At 52.3% G+C, this 18,774-nt stretch overlaps 1 protein-coding gene across 2 annotated transcripts in view; it reads left to right on the top strand.

Annotated features, from left to right (window-relative positions):
- The first annotated feature begins 225 nt into the window (after positions 1-225).
- The window catches only part of LAMC3 (laminin subunit gamma 3), a 68,027-nt gene continuing 49,478 nt past the window's right edge, over positions 226-18,774 (top strand). For both annotated transcript variants that reach the window (XM_055541414.1, XM_055541415.1), the window contains exons 1-2: positions 226-682; positions 17,573-17,877. In XM_055541414.1, the coding sequence (XP_055397389.1) occupies positions 307-682; positions 17,573-17,877 (681 nt within the window). In that variant the 5' untranslated portion in view covers positions 226-306. The remainder of the gene's footprint in view (positions 683-17,572; positions 17,878-18,774) is intronic.

Here is an 18,774-nt window from a genome sequence, read left to right on the forward strand (position 1 = left end):
TTTTACAGATGAGGACACTGAGGCTCAGAGAGCCAAGGTTCCCCCAGCAGAGCCAGGGCAAGGCAGCCGCGGGGCTGAGTCCCCAGCCGGGCACTCCCGGGCACGTCCACCAGGTGGGGGTGAGCGCCCAGGGACGCAGCGGTCGGGAGGTGGGGTGCTGCCCGCCGTCCGTCCCTCCCTCCCGCAGTGGGGCCCGCCCGCCGAGGGGAGGCGCGGTCCGCGCCCACTGGAGGAGCCAGAGCCGAGGCGGGCGCGCAGAGCCGGGCGCGCACGGCTGAGCAAAGGGTCGTCGGGGGTCCCCCGACCATGGGCACGGCGGCGGCGCTCCTGCTGAGCCTGGCGCTCCTGGCGCCGCGGGCGGCCGGAGCCGGCATGGGCGCGTGTTACGACGGCGCGGGGCGCCCGCAGCGCTGCCTGCCCGTGTTCGAGAACGCGGCGTTCGGCCGGCTGGCCGAGGCCTCGCACACGTGCGGCCGCCCGCCCGAGGACTTCTGCCCGCACGTGGGTGCCCAGGGCGCGGGGGCGCCGTGCCAGCGCTGCGATGCCGCCGACCCCGCACTCCATCACAACGCCTCCTACCTCACCGACTTCCACAGCCAGGACGACAGCACGTGGTGGCAGAGCCCGTCCATGGCCTTCGGAGTGCAGTACCCCACCTCGGTCAACATCACCCTCAACCTTGGTAAGCGCGCTCCGGAAGGGAAGCGGGGGGTGGGGGGTGGGGGGGCGGCACTATCGCCCCCTAGTCCCCTCTCCCACCATCGCGGGCTACAGGTCCCCTGGGTTAGCTATAGGATCCAGATGGGGGGCAGGGGGCGTTGCTCAGGAATGGGACAGCGAGTCCTGGCCTGCTGCAGTCCATTGGGTCTCGAAGAGTCCGCCACTACTAGGCGACTGAACAACCACCCCAGCAGGAATGGGACCTATGTCTGGCGCTATCTGGAAGGATAAACTGATGGTGTCCCTTGGGTCTGGGAGGGGTGGGAAGCCTCCTGGGAGCCCTTTACAGAGCAGTGGATTTGGGTGCCAGAGCCGTGCCCAGATTGTCCATCCTAGACCTGGAGCTGTTCTGGGCGAGGAGGGGGGTGACCCACCCGGGGTCAGCTGGTTGGCTATCTGGGGCCTAGGCTCCTCGTCCTGGCTTATCGGGTGCCTTCCGGGGTTCAGTGAACCCCTGAGGTTGTGTGCCGTCCCTGGGGGTGTTCTCAGGGATGGAGCCAGCCTGTTCATCACAGGGAGGGTTATCCTCAAGGCTGGAGCAAATTTTCACCGGGCTGCCGGGTAACTGGACCGGATGGCCTGGCCCCTCTGCTGTGTCCAAGCCTCCCTCCGCCCAACACCAGGCCAGGGCGCAGGAGCCCTCGTGTGTGTGTTCACTAGTGGCCAACTCTGCGACCCCATGGACTGTAGCCCGCCTGGCTCCTCTGTCCGTGGGATTTTCCAGGCAAGAATACTGGAGTGGGGTTGCCATTTCCTACTCCAGGGCACCTTCCCGACCCAGGGATCGAACCCATGTCTCTTGGGTCTCTTGCATTAGCAGGCGGAGTCCTTACCACTGCAGTGTCTGGGAAGCCCCTTAGGTCCCTGGCAATCAGAATCCGGAGTCTGGACCCAGCCCTTCACTCCTGGCACTGCCCCCATTGCAGGGAATGGAAATAAAACATGCCCTCCTGGCCCCCCACCCTCTCCAGACCCCTTTCAGGGAGGGAGTGTTTCAAACCTTCCCTACTGCCTTATCTGTGGGTTCAAAATCTCCCAAGGCTTTGAGAACTCAGAGTATTTTTATACACTCATTTTGGCTGCTAAACCTGCCCTGAGGCTATTTATAGACCTTGTTGATCCTAGAGTGAATAGTCATACGTTTGGTTACTGAGATGTTATTTGAATATGGCTGTTGGCCCCAGACCCAGCTGGGGGTGTTAACACAGTCCATGGTGAAAGGACTGCATCATCTCTCCAAACTCTGGAAAGTTCTGAATTCTACACTACCTCCGGAGCCTGGATAAAGAATTACGGGAATGTATCCCTATTTTTCAGATGAGAAAATTGAGGTTCAGAGAGGTTAAGTCTTTGGCCCAAAGACACACAGCTGCTCAGTGTTACCGGCCTCTGTGTACATCCAAAAGCCGAGCATAAACTCCTTGACATGAGTTCCACCCACCCGTGGAGTCTGTTCTTCCCAGCTCTGGGTGACAGCGCCTTGGGGAGGGCTGGGAGATGGGACTGAAGTGGTGGGTGGGGGAACCCTGAGCCTTCCCAGAAGAGCAGGCTGGTGCTGACTGCCACCCCAGGAAGCTCAGTTGCTCTGGGGTCTTGACGGGCCTTGACACCTCCCATTGACCTGCCAGGCCTGCCAGGTGGGGCTTGTCGATGGAATGGGACAGCTGGGATGGGGCAGGGTCTCTATCCAGGAGGGCGACAGGAAGCCAGTGTGGGGAGAGAGGCTGGGGGAACTGGCCGGACTGGCCTGGCAGGACCCCAAGGCCACAGGAGAAGGAATCTGGGACTGGGTGGAGGCTGTGGGAGACACTCTGTTCTGTGACAGAGGGTGTGGGGTTGGCTGATGTGGGGCTTGTGTGGGTGGAGCCCAGGGCAGGCACAGATGAGGCGGCTGGGGCGGGGAGCATCGGTGAGTTTCATCTGGGGCACTTCCTGTTTATTCTCGCTGTGTGCTGGGCCCTGTGTGGGACGCGCGCACACACACACACACATAGACACACCATACACACGTGCACACATGATCACACACACTGCATGCACATGCACACACACACCACACACATGCACACACACACATGCACACACACCACACACATGCACACGCACACATGCACACACATGCAATACACACCCCGCACATATGCACTTACCACACATACACACACACTCACACATATACACCATACACCACACACACCACATACCACACATACACACACACACACATGCACACCATTGTTCTTCCCAATTATTCTCAGTGTGTGCCGGGCCCTGTGTGGGGCACACACACACATGTACATACACACACAGACACACACACCATTGTTCTTCCCATTGTGTTGTGTTGTACAGCACCAGGCAGGCAGGAGGGGCTCTGGAAGGGTCTGCACAGTGAATGAATGAGTGACAGCGTCACCTCCTCCATCCTGTGCTCTGGGCCCAGCGCAGGGCTCTCTTTTGCTGCCTCGAGGACTCAGAGCAGGCTTTGCCCTCGGGCCCAGCACAGCCACTCGCTGCGCGAACGCCACCCCCTCCCCGTGCCCTGTCAAATGGGTTGAGAGCCGCCCCTCCTGGGGTGGTTGTCCCGGCCCCCCGGCTCAGGTCGGCCCAGTGCTTACAGGAGCTAGGGCCGTCCTTGTGTGTGACCAGGGGCCTCTGCTCAGAGCGGCTCAGGCTGCGGCTCCCCTTGAAGGCGGCCTCTTCCAAAGGGCTTGAGAAACATTCGCCCAGCTGGCTCCCAAAACATGTCCCGACCCTGGGTTCCGTCTATGCAGGAGGGGTGCTGGGGACCCACAGCAGCCCCAGACGTGCCCCCTCTTTGGTTCCATTCCACTTTGGTTCTCTCTACCCCGAGCCACGGATGGCACAGTAATGGGGAGAACAGGTCTGGGGTCTTCAGAAGCTCCCAGTGGGGGCCCGATCTCAGAGGAGGTGGTTGGGGGAGCCTCTCCCAGCCCTCAGGCCGCCTCTACCGACCTCACCCCCTCTCTCCTTGACCTCGTGGGTGGCAGCTCAGGAGTGGGGGGCCCAGGTCTTCTGGAGGGAGAGGGGTGAGGGGCGGGGGAGGGACAGGCGGCCATCAGCCCTGGAAGGAGATCGCCGCTTTCCCAGCCCCCCGCAAGCTTGCAGACATCTGCTCCGAATCCCCGAGTCCAGTCGCCCAGCTGAGCCTTCCTGTCTGGGATGAAAGGCAGCGGTGGGGGCTGGCGGCTCCTCGGCCTCCACGGAGGCCCTGGGAAGTGGACAGGCTGGAGCCGGGGGTGGGGAGAGGTGTGAGGGGGGAGGTGGATGTTCATCGGGGGATCCTTCCCATGTGCTGGGAACCCCACCAAGCCTGCACCCCCATCCCAGCACCATCTGATCCTGTATAGACAGGGAAGCTGAGGCTCTGAGCGTGAAATCAGTGCCTAGGGTCCCACCGGATACCTTGGGACCCTCCCCACCATGCTCTTGCCCTTGTGGATGGTAAGCGTCCAGGTTAGGCCCGTCAGAGCCTCAGCCTTTGGCTAGGCTCCGGTCAGTGGGGTCTCCCTTCTGCTTGTCCACTTTCTTAAATTCCGGAGAACTTCCTGGAAGGACCCTTAAGTCCCTGAGCAGGTGAGCCCTGAGCCCCCGAGCTTGGGGAAGGCTGCAGGGGTGTGGAGGATGGGCTCCTGGCTGGGGGGCCGCCCAGGGTGGACCAGTTCTCTGGCATCCAGCATCTGGTCAGCGTCTGCCCTGGCATCATGGAGAAAGAAGATAAGCTAGGCCCCTGGAACCATGTGGATGAAGATTTACGCTCTGGGGACATACCCAGAGTGGACCTCCTAGAGATCTGAAGGGTGGTGGGAGCTGAGAAGGGAGGACCTTCCAGGTCAAGGGAGCTGCACAGGGGGACTAGGAGGCCGCTCTGTGTGTTCTTGGACCTGGCGGTCTGGCTGGCCAGAGCGGAGGGAAGGAGAGGACAGCGGGGCCTGGCCCGGTGGGAGCTGACGTCAGAAGGACCTGCCGGCCCCTGTGGAGCCCGACGCGGGCTGCGTCTCCTGAGCCTGGCTCCACTGCGTCTTCCTGTCGAGTGGGCGGCCGTGTTTGCATTGGCCGAGGCCAGTGCCGGGGGGGGACCAAGTCCTCCTTCCTTCTCCCTGGGGGCTCTGGCTGGAATGCTGGGGCCCCAGGCAGGTCAGGGGGTCAAGGCAGCAGCCACGACTAGCTTCCACCACAGAAGCAGCCCCCCATGGCCCTGGGCCCAGCTGGCCCTGGCTGCCTCGCCCGGCTCTGGGCTCAGGATGGACCCGGCTGTTGTAGGAGCGGGAAGTCCCCAAACCCAAGAGGATGCAGGTAGCCTCCGAATCGCCCCTGTCCCCAACTCTGGCCACGTCACCTCCACGTCAGCAGGGCCCATGATGGCCAGAGACTGCCTCTCTCCTCTCGGTCTTTGCCTTTGCTGTTGCATCGGCCGGGATGACTTCCTGTTCCCGCCTTCTCTCGGATCACCCGTATCTCATTCATAAAACAACCGAGTGCCTACCACGCGCCGGTCCCTGTACCAAGCCCTGGGGATGCAGCAGTGGACAAGCTGCTCTCTCCCCTGCTACGCTTTGAGGTCACCTCCTCCAGGAAGCCTCCAGGTTCCGGCACTGGGCAGAGGGCTTGCCTCTGTGTTCTTGCAGCCCTAACCTTCCCCTGTCCCAGTCTAGATCATGAGTGTGAGCTTTTGGTTTGTTCGTGTCCATCCCTGGCTCCAGGCTACAGGGAAAATGCCCGTTTTCACAGCTGTCCCCCAGCACCCAGGGCAGGGCGCCCTGTGCACTGGTGCTGTTGGTTGGGTGGGTGAATGGAATAGCAGCGAGCATTTAGTCACGTGTGTGCCAGGGACTCTTCTAAGTGCTTTGCGGTCATTTATTCATGAATCCATCTTATTGTGATGCCCGTTTTGCAAATGGGGAAACTGAGTCACTCCGTTCCAAACACATGCCCAGTTCACACGAGGGAGGTTAGGTATTTCACACAAGGCCACAGAGCCAGTAAGCAGGCAGCGGAGCTGGAATGTGAACCCCGTTCATGACAGCCGCATCGTGTTCCTCCCAGGAACAAGGAACCTGTGGATGAATGCGTGAATGAATGACCACCGACCCCCCCCAGCCTTCCAGATAAATCCCGACTCCTGAGCTGTGGCCCCGCCCTTCCTCCTGGCCCTGCCTCTCCTGCCCCGCCCGGGGCTCCAGCCGCTTCACCCCCTCCCTTCCGCTGCTCTCTCTCGTCTCCCCACCAGCCCTGCCACCAGCTGTGCCCTCTCCCCGTCTCATGCCCCCTGGCTTTGCCTAGTGGGGTCATGGTCGACATTTGGGGCTCCACCTGCACCTATAGCCCAGGCTCCCACCTGAGCCCTTGACTGGGTCATTCAAGCATTCACCGGAAAGTCAGCCCTTGAATGTCACGCGGGGTCCAAAGATAAAGGCACCGGGTAAACCATGCCCGTAGCAGCATTATCCACAGTATCTGAAGCCTGCAAGTAACTCGGCGTCCACTGATGAATGAACAAGCGAAATGTGGCCGTAGTCACACAAGAGGATGTTTTCAGCCTTAAAAAGGAAGGACACCTGGGTCTGACCTCTGCTGCTACATGGATGAACCTCGAGGGCATTATGCTCAGTGAAATAAGCCAGACACAGAAGGATAAATGCTCCATGATTCCACTCATAAGGGTCCCTAAAGAGTAACATTCATAGAGATAGGAAGGAAAATGGTGGCTGCCAGGGGCTGGGGGCGGAAAGAAGGAGTTAGCGTTTAATGGGTATGAGGTTTTGGAAGAAGGAAAAGTTCTGAAGATGGAGGGAGGAAATGGTTGCACAACAGTGTAAATGTGCTTAATACCAGTCATTCATGTGCTTAACAATGATTAAGATGATAAATTTTATGTGTATTTAAAATTCAAAAGTAAAAGCATCCTTCTTTCCCCTGGTGTCTCACCTACCAAAGCAAGGAACTCAGGAATCAACTGCAGTTCTTCCCTCCTCATCCTCTGACTTCAGCATTCACCAGATCACTAGACCACTCTCTGGAAGTTTCCTTGTCTTCGCCTCCCTCCCCATCATGACCACTCAACCCCTCATGTCTTTCCTGATTTATTGCAACAGCCTTCAATATCCTGCCACGTCTCTTTGCAAACATGTATTGGAAGAAAAGCTATGACAAACCTAGACAGCATATTAAAAAGCAGAGACACCACTTTGCCGGCACAGGTCCATATAGTCAAAGCTCTGGTTTTTCCAGTTGTCATGTTCAGATATGAGAGTAGGACCATAAAGAAGACTGAGTGCTGAAGAACTGATGCTTTGACATTGTCGTGTTGGAGAAGACTCTTGTGTGTCCCTTGGACTGCAAGGAGATCAAACCATCAATCCCAAAGGAAATCAACCCTGAATATTCATTGGAAGGACTGATGATGAAGCTCCAATACTTTCGCCACCTGATGCAAAGAGCCGACTCATTGGAAAAGACCCTGATGCTGGGAAATATTAAAGGTGAAAGGAGAAGGGGGCGACAGATGATGAGATGATTAAATAGCATCACCAACTCAATGGATATGAATTTGAGCAAACTGGAGGACAGAGGAGCCTGGCATATTGCAGTCCATGGGGTCACAAAGTGTTGGACATGAATTAGCAACTGAACAGCAATAACAGCATTTCAGTCACATCTCTGTTCAGACTAGACCTCAGAATCCTTCTTAACACAAAGCCATAGACAATAATCAGACAAAACTTGTTCACTCTCTCCACAGGTTAGACAATAAACTTGACAATCTTGATCCATATTTGGGGTTTAGACTCTTGGCACAAAGATGAGGGAACTGTCATGGGCCCAGCCCTGATCCAGCCAGGCTCTCATGGTGTCTGGTGCTGTGATAGACACCCAGCTTTTCACGGGGATTCTAGTTCTAGTTTAGTCACTCAGTCATGTCCGACTCCTTGCCACCCCATGACTCCCAGCACTCCAGGCCTCCCTGTCCATCACCAACTCACGGAGTTTACTCAAATTCATGTCCATCGAGTCAGTGATGCCATCCAGCCATCTCATCCTCTGTCGTCCCCTTCTCCTCCTGCCCCCAATCCCTCCCAGCATCAGGAGCTTTTCCAATCACTTCATGGGAAATAGATGGGGAAACAGTGGAAACAGTGTTAGACTTTATTTTTGGGGGCTCCAAAATCACTGCAGATGGTGACCGCAACCATGAAATTAAAAGACGCTTACTCCTTGGAAGAAAAGTTATTACCAACCTAGATAGCATATTAAAAAGCAAAGACATTACTTTGCCAACAAAGGTCCATCTAGTCAAAGCTATGGTTTTTCCAGTGGTCATGTATGGATGTGAGAGTTGGACTGTGAAGGAAGCTGAGCGCTGAAGAATTGATGTTTTTGAACTGTGATGTTGGAGAAGACTCTCAAGAGCCCCTTGGACTGCAAGGAGATCCAACCAGTCCATCCTAAAGGAGATCAGTTCTGGGTGTTCATTGAAAGGACTGATGCTGAAGCTGAAACTCCAATACTTTGGCCACCTCATGCGAAGAGTTGACTCATTGGAAAAGACATTGAGCCCCAAATTGCCAAGAGCTAGCCCGATTCATTAGAAAAGCCCTGATGCTGGGAAAGTCGAAGGCAGGAGGAGAAGGGGACAACAGAGGATGAGATGATTGGACAGCATCAGTAATTCAATGGACGTGAGTTTGAGCAAGCTCCAGGAGATGATGAAGGACAGGGAGGCCTGGCGTGCTGCAGTCCATGGGGTCGCAGAGTCAGACACAACTGAGCACCTGAACAACCAAGCCTGGTGGCTCAGATCGTAAAGACTCGCCTGCAATGCAGGAGGCCTGGGTTCGATCCCTGGGTGGGGAAGATCCCCTGGTGAAGGGAATGGCAACCCACTCCAGTATTTCTTGCCTGGAGAATCCCATGGACAGAGGAGCCTGGCAGGCTACAGTCCATGGGGTCACCAAGAGTGGGGCTAACACGGGGTGGGAGAGGAAGAGAACGGTGGACTGCAAGGCCCCAGGAGCCCTCTGTGGCGCCCCTGCAGGCTGGGAGCGGCTCTCCCCACCTGGTTCTCATGCCCTTGATGGGCAGGACAGCCTCACCCCCGAGTTTCCAGCTCAGCTCCCCACCCTGCCCCCTCCAGCCCCATCCCCAGGCCACTGCGCCCCAGATGGCTCCAATTAAAGGGCTTTGTTTTGTTTCCATTTTCCCAAAATAAGCCTCTCCTTCGGAGCTCCCTGTGCTCGGTCAGTGCCGGATGTGGGCCGGCCTGCTTCTCTGACTGCCCTGGTGTCATTCCTGTCGGGCTTTATGGCCCAGCTGGCTGGAGAGGACAGGGCTGGGTGCCTCTGGTGCTGGCTTGGCTGACTTCAGCGGTTCTCAGGGGGCACCGGCACCCCCTTCCTAGGCAACCCCTTCTCTCTGAGCCCTGAATGGAGGGGTGTCTGGTTCGGCGACTTTGGGGCCGACAAGCCTGCGGTCGAGTAGAGACTCAGCTGTTTTCCACGTGACCTTGGGCGAGTCCCTGTCTTCTGCTCAAGCCTCGGGTTCCTCGTTAGCGAGATGCACACAGTGATGGACACGTTCGGGGGTCTCTGAGATACAGTGTACATAGAGCACTTAACAAGGTGCCTGGTGGGACTTCCCTGGTGGTCCAGTGGTTAAGACTCCAACCTTCCGATGCAAGGGGCACATGTTCAATCCCTGGTTGGGGAACTAAGATCCCACATGGCTTGTGGCCAAAAATACATAAATGCAAATTAAAGAAGACTTAAAAAAATAATACAAGGTGCCTGGCACATAGTAGGTGCTCAGTAAATGGCGGCTGCTGTTAAACAGACTTATTCAGAGGTCATGAAGAGCAGAAACTCTGTGACAGCCTCAACCATGTTGTCGGGCTTGCCTGTCTCCACTTGCTCGCTGGATTATACCCTCCTAGAAGGTGTTAATAAAAATCATGCTTCATCTGGCAAGCATTTATGGAGCACCTACTGTGTGCTGGGCTTCCTAGTTGGCACCAGCGGTGAAGAATCCTCCTGCCAGTGCAGAAGACCTAAGAGACCCAGGTTTGATCCCTGGAACGGGAAGATCCCCTGGAGGAAGAAATGCCAACTCACTCCAGTATTCTTGCCAAGAGAATCCCATAGACAGAGGAGCCTGGCACGGGCTATACTCCATGGGGTCACAAAGAGTCGGACATGACTGAGCATCTGAGCATATACTGTGTGCCGGGAAGATCCCCTGGAGGAGGAAATGGCAAGCCAACTCCAGTATTCTTGCCTGGAAAATTTCATGGACAGAGGAGCCTGGCACACTGAAGTCCATGGGGTTGCAAAGAGTAGGATACAACTGAGTGACTGAGCACTCACGCACTGTGCACCAGACACGATGCTCAGCGCTGAGGATTCACTGCCCCTGTCCCCAGGGTCACAGTCTAGTGGGAGGGACATGCAGGTCTTTACAGAACAGGGTGAAGAGACTTGGGGAAGCTGGGGAGCACCAGTGAGACACCCAAACCCACAGCCCGTGGATGAATAGCCATCAGGAAGGTTGGAAGAAGGCGGTTCCACCCAGGACTCAGGCTGGGGCATGTGATCAGTCTGCTAAGCCAGTGGGATGAGCAGGGATGCGTGGTAGCCAGCCAGGTGAGGAGCAGAGGGAACAGCATTCTAGGCAGAGGGAACAGCATGTTGGGTGGCTGGGAGGTGGGAGCCATGTGGTCCTGAGCAGTGTCGCCCCCCAGTTAACAGTTGGGGATGACACCAGTGTGTTCCCAGCTTTCTTGATGGGAGCACACCTGTCTCAATCACCTAAAGCCCTACCTGCCCCACAGCTTGCGAGGGTCAAGGTCAAAGCTGCAGTTTTCATTCTTGTCGCTGCTTAGAAGACCTCAGTTCCTTTCCCAGCCTTTGGGCTGCCTTTGGCAGGAACCTTTTCATCACAAAGCAGGGATTACCCTGCTTTCTTCGCCCTTCTAATTAATTCTTGTAACAGAAAGTCGCTGCTGTGCCTCTGTGATGTTCCTGGGTCTTCTCTTGCCTCCTGGCTTGGCAAGGAAAGGGAAAAGCCGTGAGGTTTCCTCGCGTGTGAAGTTCCTCGTTTGCATGAAATCTCAGTGGCTGCCTTTTTCCGATCAAGCTTCTCGCTGCCAGCTACCTTTTAAGTGGCTCCAAGCTCCCCTCCTGCGAGGTGTCTGGCTGGATGTTTACAGAGGAGCCTGGGTCGGTGGACCCAGGACAACCTCCATGAACATCCTTTCATGAACGCACGTCTGGGGCGTCCCCACCTGGTTCCAAGGCCTGACGCCTGCTCAGAACAGAAGCCGCCGCCCCAGACACTGGCTCTGTGTGGGACACATGCTTTCTTTTAAGGGACTCGGAGTGGCAGTGCCAAGCTGTGCTGTAACTTTGAAAAACATCTTAAAACAGAACATGGCAAGGCGGTTGCTTTTTAAAATTTTTTTTAAAAAATTTGTGTTTTCTCCAGTTTTTAAATTAGAACAAGCTTTGTGAGAAAAAAAAAAAAAAAAAAAAAACAAAAAACTGGGAAAATGCAGAACAATTGAAGAAGGAAGAAGAGTCCCCGAGTCCTCTGCCCTGAGGACAGTCATGCTTACGCGTTTGATGTCTTTCTTTTCTGCCTCTTCTTTGGGGCTTTTTAAATATCATCTGATGATTCCGAATGTAGGATCGTTTGTCTCCTTTTTTCATTCAGCATTTTGACTTTCCCACGTAATATAAACTCACTGTCAACTGTTCCGGTGGATTCAACCAGCCTGTGAGTTTATGCCCTACAATTTATTGAACCCTGATGGTTCCAGTTTTTCCCCTGTTATAAAAGCAGTTCCTTGATGAACTAACTCCTCGATTTAGGTTCAGTGCCTTGTTTGACTTCCCAGAAGTGGGATTTTCTTTTCCTTTTTTTTTAACCAAAGACTGAGAACATTTTTATGGCTTTTCATCTGTGTCGTCACACTGCATTCCCGAGGGACCAATATATATACTTCGGCCCCAATTTTTCTTTTATTGTGGTAAAATGCACGTAACATAAAATTTATTACCATAACCTTTTGAGTGCGGAGCTCACTGGTATTAAGTGCTTTCACGTAGCTGCATAACCATCACCACCATCCACCCACCAAATTTTTTCATCTTCCTGAACTGAAACTTTGGGTTTGGAATGAAAACTGACCTTTTCCAGTCCTGAGGCCACTGCTGAGTTTTCCAAATTTGCTGACGTACTCAGTGCAGCACTTTCACAACATCATCTTTTAGGATTTGAAATGGCTCAACTGGAATTCCATCACTTCCACCAGCTTTGTTCATAGTGATGCTTTCTAAGGCCCACTTGACTTCACATTCCAGGATGTCTGGCTCTAGGCGAGTGATCACACCATCATGATTATCTGGGTCGTGAAGAACTTTTTTGTACAGTTCTTCTGTGTATTCTTGCCACCTCTTCTTAATATCTTCTGCTTCTGCTAGGTCCATACCATTTCTGTCCTTTATTGAGCCCATCTTTGCATGAAATTTTCCCTTGGTATCTCTAATTTTCTTGAAGGATCTCTAGTCTTTCCCATTCTATTGTTTTCCTCTATTTCTTTGCACTGATGGCTGAGGAAGGCTTTCTTATTTCTCCTTGCTATTCTTTGGAACTCTGCATTCAAGTGGGTATATCTTTCCTTTTCTCCTTTGCTTTTTGCTTCTCTTCTTTTCACAGCTATTTGTAATGCCTCCTCAGACAGCCATTTTGCTTTTTTGCATTTCTTTTTCTTGGAGATGGTCTTGATTCCTGTCTCCTGTACAATGTCACAAACCTCTGTTCATAGTTCATCAGGCACTCTGTCTATCAGATCTAGGCCCTTAAATCTATTTCTCACTTCTACTGTATAATCATAAGAGATTTGATTTAGGTCATATCTGAATGGTCTAGTGGTTTTCCCCCTTTCTTCAATTTAAGTCTGAATTTGGCAATAAGGAGTTCATGATCTGAGCCACAGTCAGCTCCTGGTCTTGTTTTTGCTGACTGTTTTTGCTGACTGAAAGAGCTTCTCCATCTTTGGCTGCAAAGAATATAATCAATCTGATTTCGGTGTTGACCATCTGGTGATGTCCATGTGTCAAAATTCTCCAAACTAGGCTTCAGCAATATCTGAACCGTGAACTTCCGGATGTTCAAGCTGGTTTTAGAAAAGGCAGAGGAACCAGAGATCAAATTGCCAACATCCACTGGATCATTGAAAAAGCAAGAGAGTTCCAAAAAAAATGCCTATTTCTGCTTTATTGACTAGGCCAAAGCCTTTGACTGTGTGGATCACAATAAACTGTGGACAATTCTCAAAGAGATGGGAATACCAGACCACCTGACCTGCCTCTTGAGAAACCTACATGCAGGTCAGGAAGCAACAGTTAGAACTGGACATAGAACAACAGACTGGTTCCAAATAGGAAAAGGAGTACGTCAAGGCTGTATATTGTCACCCTGCTTATTTAACGTATATGCAGAGTACATCATGAGAAACGCTGGGCTGGAGGAAGCACAAGCTGGAATCAAGATCGCCGGGATAAATATTAATAACCTCAGATATGCAGATGACAACACCCATATGGCAGAAAGTGAAGAGGAACTGAAAAGCCTCTTGATGAAAGTGAAAGAGAAGAGTGAAAAAGTTGAGCTTAAAGCTCAACATTCAGAAAACGAAGATCATGGCATCTGGTCCCATCACTTCATGGGAAATAGATGTGGGAACAGTGGAAACAGTGGCTGACTTTATTTTTCTGGGCTCCAAAATCACTGCAGATGGTGACTGAAGCTATGAAATTAAAAGATCCTTACCCCTTGGAAGGAAAGTTATGAGCAACCTAGACAACATATTAAAAAGCAGAGACATTACTTTGCCAACAAAGGTCCGTCTAGTCAAGGCTATGGTTTTTCCAGTGGTCATGTATGGATGTGAGAGTTGGACTGTGAAGAACGCTGAGTGCCAAAGAATTGATGCTTTTGAACTGTGGTGTTGGAGAAGACTCTTGAGAGTCCCTTGGACTGCAAGGAGATACAACCAGTCCATCCTAAAGATCAGTCCTGGGTGTTCATTAGAAGGACTGATGTTGAAGGTGAAACTCCAATACTTTGGCCACCTGATGCGAAAAGCTGACTCACTGGAAAAGGCCCTGATGCTGGGAGAGATTGAGGGCAGGAGGAGAAAGGGACGACAGAGGATGAGATGGTTGGATGACATCACCGACTCAATGAACATGGGTTTGGGTAGACTCTGAGAGTTAGTGATGGACAGGGAGGCCTGGCATGCTGTGGTCCATGGGGTTGCAAAGAGTTGGACACGACTGAGCGACTGAACTGAACTGAACTGAACTGAAACTGTCCCCATTAAACACTCTCGCCCCCTTCGCTCACCGTTCTACTTTCTGTCTCTATAAATTCAACTACTCTAGGGCTCCCTTCAGCAGTACATATACTGAATTCAATTACTCTAGGGACCTCATATAAGTGGAATCACCTAGTATTTGTCCTTTGATGACTGGCTTAATTTGCTTCGCATAACGTCCTTGGTGGTCATCCAGGTTGTAGCACGTGTTAGAATTCCCTGCTTTTTAAGTCTGCATACTATTTCATTGTGGGATGAGCCACGTTTTGTTTCTTCATCATCCGTCCATGATCACCTGTGTTGCTTCTACCTCTTGGCTATCGTGAACACTGCTACTGTGAAGATGTGTGTCCAAATGTTTCCTCAAGACCCTACATGATTCTCTGGAGCATATCCTCGGTCGTGGAATTGCTGGATCATATGGTAATTTTATTTTTAATTTCTTGAGGAACCGCCAAGCTGTTTTTCATAGCAAGTGCATCATTTTACACTCCTACTAACAGTGCATAAAGCTTCCAACTTTTCCACGTCCTCGCCAACGCTTGGTATTGTTATCTGCTTTAAAAAAATAATAATAATAATAGCCATCCTAGGCCCTTCTCTGGTGGTCCACTGATTGGGACTCCATGCTCCCAATACGGGGGGCCAGGGTTCAATCCATGGTCAGGGAAATGTATCCTGCATGCTGCAACTGAAGATCTCACATACTGCAACTAAGAGCTGGGGCAACCAAATAAATTTTAAAAATAGAATAAAATAATAGCCATCCTAATGGATGTGAGGACCAATTTTTAAAATATATAAGGCAAATTTATGGAAACATAATTTACCATACAATGCACCCAATTCAAGCACACAATTCGGTGCTTTTTAGTATTATTCACAGAGTTGTATACGCGTCACCACACTCCATTTTTGAACATTGTCATCGCCTCCAAAGAAACCCTATACCCATTAGCAATCATCTCCCCCCACGTATTCTCCCACCCTCGAAACCCTGAAAACGACTAATCTACTTTCCATTTTTCTGACCGTGCCAATTTGGGACATTTAATATAGGTGAAATCATACTGTATGTAGTCCGTGGAATTAACTTCTTTTTATTTTTGACTATGCTGGGTCTTTTTTGCTGCTCGGGCTTTTTCTCTCGTTGCAGAGAGGGGGCTGCTCTCTAGTTGCGGTGTTCGGGCTTCTCACTGCCGTGGCTTCTGTTCTTACGGCGCACAGGCTGGAGCGGGCTTCTAGCTGTGTGTACGGGCTTAGTTGCATGTGGGATCTTCCTGGACCAGGGATGGAACCTGTGTCTTCTGCACTGGCAGGTGGATTCTTTACCACTGAGCCACCAGGGAAGCCCAGCTTGCTTTATTTATCATATTGTTTTCAAGGCTCATCTCCACTGTAGCCTGTGTTGGCTCTTTACTCCCTTTCTCTTGCCAAATAATATTCCTTTGTGTGACATACCACATTTTACTTTTTTCATTTATCTGTCAGCGAATGTCTGAGTTGTTGCTGGTGTTTGGATTTTATGAGTAATCCTGCTGTGAACATCCGTGTGCAGGTTTTTGTGAGGACGTGTGTTTTCATTTTGCTTGGGCACACACCTGGGAGTGAGATTGTGGAGCCACATGGTAACTTTATTTTAACCTTTTAAGAAACCCCCAGACTCTTTTCCAAAGCAGCTGCACCATTTTACACTTTTACCAGCTGTGTACGAGGCTTCCAGTTTTTCCACATCCTTGCAAACACTCCTTTTTGTCTTTTTATTATATCCATCTTAGGGGAGTGAAGTGGTATCTTGTAGTTTTGGTCTGGGTAGTCATGTTAAACATCTTCTCCTGTGCACATTGGCCATTTATATATCTTCTTTGGAGAAATGTCCATTTTTTCAGTTGGGCTGTCTGTCCTTTTTTTTTTTTTCTTTTGGTGGAGCCACATGGCTTGCAGGATCTTAGTTCCCTGACCAGGAATAGAACCTGTGCCCCCTGCAGTGAAAGCACCAAGTCCTAATCACTGGACCCCCAGGAAAGTCCCCAATTATCCTTTTATTTTTGAGCTATAAGAATTCTTTATACATTCTAGACAAGTCCCTTAACAGATACATGCTTTGCAAATATTTTCTCCTATCCAGTGGGTTGGCTTTCCATTTTTTTCAGGTGTCTAGAAGCACAGGAGTTTTTGATGAAGTTCAGTTTGTCTGTTTTTCCTTTTGTCACGTGTGCCTTTGGTGTCCCGTCTAATAAGTCTTCACCTAACCCAGGTCACGAAGATTTACTCTTTTATTTTCTTCTAAGAGTTGTATAGATTTAGCTCTCACCTTGGGCCAAGATGTTTTAAACAGAAGACTTAAGTGACTTGTCCTCAGTGGGTAAGGAAGACTGTGGACAATGACGGAGGTAGCAGCAGCAGGGCAGGCCTCCTGGGGTATCTGAGACCGGGCAGAAAGGCCAGGGGGAAGAAGGTAGATGCAGGAAGGGGACCTTGACAAGTTCTATGCTGCTCAGTCGTGTCTGACTCTGTGCGACTCTACGGACGGCAGCCCGCCAGGCTCCTCTGTCCAGGGGGACTCTCCAGGCAAGTATGCTGGAGTGGGTTGCCATGCCCTCCTTCAGGAGAGCTTCCCAACCCAGGGACTGAATCCATGTCTCTTAAGTCTCCTGCATTGGCAGATGGGTTCTTTGCCACTAGTGCCACCTGGGATGCAGGTTCAATCCCTGGGTCGGGAAGATCCCCTGGAGAAGGGAATGACTACCCACTCCAGTATTCTTGCCTGGAGAATCCCATGGACAGAGGAGCCTGGCAGGCTGCCGTCCAGAGCATCGAAAAGAGTCAGGCACGACTGAAGCAACTTAGCACGCACGCACGACTGTTAAATTGGGAGATAAGGCCGTGGGTCCAAGAGATGGAGACTTCTCTTGAGAAATTTGGATTGAAGAAAAGTTAGATGGAAGCAGAGGGAAGAGTGGAGTCCCGGGGGAATTGCATTAGGATTGGGGGGGCTTGAAACAGGCATGTGTCCAGACTCCAGGGGTCTGAAATCACTGGGAGGGAAGGAGGTAAAAAGGCACAGGTGGGACGTCTGGCTTTGTTGGCGTGTAGTAAAAGAAATAACTTTCTAATGGCAGAGCGGACTTCAGGATGTGGCACTATCCCATTGCTGGAGCGATTTGAAGCAGAAAGAGATGGCTGAGTCAGGGGTGTTACACTGCTGATTGCTGTGCCGGGAGGCAATTGGCCTAATTAAGGGATGGCAAATGCCTGGGAATCATGCCAGCGTTGTCCTCTCCAGTGTCCCTGACAGGCATCACTAATTGATCATGGTGCGCCCCACACAGTGCCCCAGACAGCCTCTAACGATCCATCCAAGATAGTTTCTGCAGCCCAGCCGTTCTGTTCTCCCTGGACCAGGATTCTGACTCTCCCTTCCCTTCTGTAAAATGGGTCCATGTCTCCCCACCGCAGGGAAAGCTTACGAGATCACCTATGTACGGCTGAAGTTCCACACGAGTCGACCCGAGAGCTTTGCCATCTACAAGCGCAGCCGGGCGGGGGGCCCCTGGGAGCCCTACCAGTACTACAGCGCCTCGTGCCAAAAGACCTACGGCCGGCCTGAGGGCCTGTTCCTGCAGCCAGGCGAGGACGAGCGTGTGGCCTTCTGCACCTCTGAGTTCAGCGACATCTCCCCACTGAGCGGGGGCAACGTGGCCTTCTCCACCCTGGAGGGCCGGCCCAGTGCCTACAACTTTGAAGAGAGCCCTGTGTTGCAGGTTAGAGGGGAGTGGGGTTGGGGGGTTGAGGGGAGGGGCTGGCCCGGACACTCAGGTCCAGGGGAGGAGGACATGGGGGCGCTTTGAGATCCCCTGGTTTTTAGATTCTGAACAACAGAAGCTTTTGTTGTGCCTAAATCTTTTGTGAATGGCTGATAATGAAAGAGATGGAAGAGGGTGCTCTGTGACAGCCACCAACTCAGTTAACCCCTTCCCCCTGGGGAAACAGAGGCTCAGAGCGGGGGAAGGGACTTTCCAGGGGCGCGTGTGGGTGGGTGGAAGGGTCCTGAGGGTCCTGACTCCTAGCTGGAGCCCCTGCCAGAGCTCCCCACTCTGGGATGGATGGCCGTGCCTGCCCCGTGTGTCTCCAAGGGCTGTGACGAGGACAAAAGGAAAACGTGAAAAGCGCCTGAGTTTGGACTCGTGGAGTCGTGGTTTCCGTGCTGTCAGGCGGAGCTATCCGACAGGACTTCTCGCAGTGACAGAAGAAAATGATCCCAAGCTGCATGGTGTGCTGGGGGTTGCCACGAACCACGTGTGTCTGTAAGAACACGTGAAATGTGACTAGCCCGACTGAGGGACTGAATTTTCAACTTTATTTTATTTTAATGAATTTTAATTACTAGCCCATGGGGCTGGCTGCTGCCACCTTGGACAATCAACAAGAAGGTCTCCAGCAGAGTGAGTGGCCTTTAAGAGATGCTTATTCACCCTTTGAAGATGAGATCGTAGAAGCTCATTGATCTTATCTCCATGGCAGAGCACTGTGGCAGTGGGTGTGCACTGGGTCCCCCTATCTCGCCCGTCTGAGTCCATTCAGGTTTCTGACCCCACCGGCGTCGGCACCACCATGGGACAGTCAATCCACCTGTATCTGTGCCATCTTGGCAGCGGGGT

The sequence above is a fragment of the Bubalus kerabau genome, chromosome 11 (genome assembly GCF_029407905.1).
Source record: "Bubalus kerabau isolate K-KA32 ecotype Philippines breed swamp buffalo chromosome 11, PCC_UOA_SB_1v2, whole genome shotgun sequence".
Classification (NCBI taxonomy): Eukaryota; Metazoa; Chordata; class Mammalia; order Artiodactyla; family Bovidae; genus Bubalus; species Bubalus kerabau.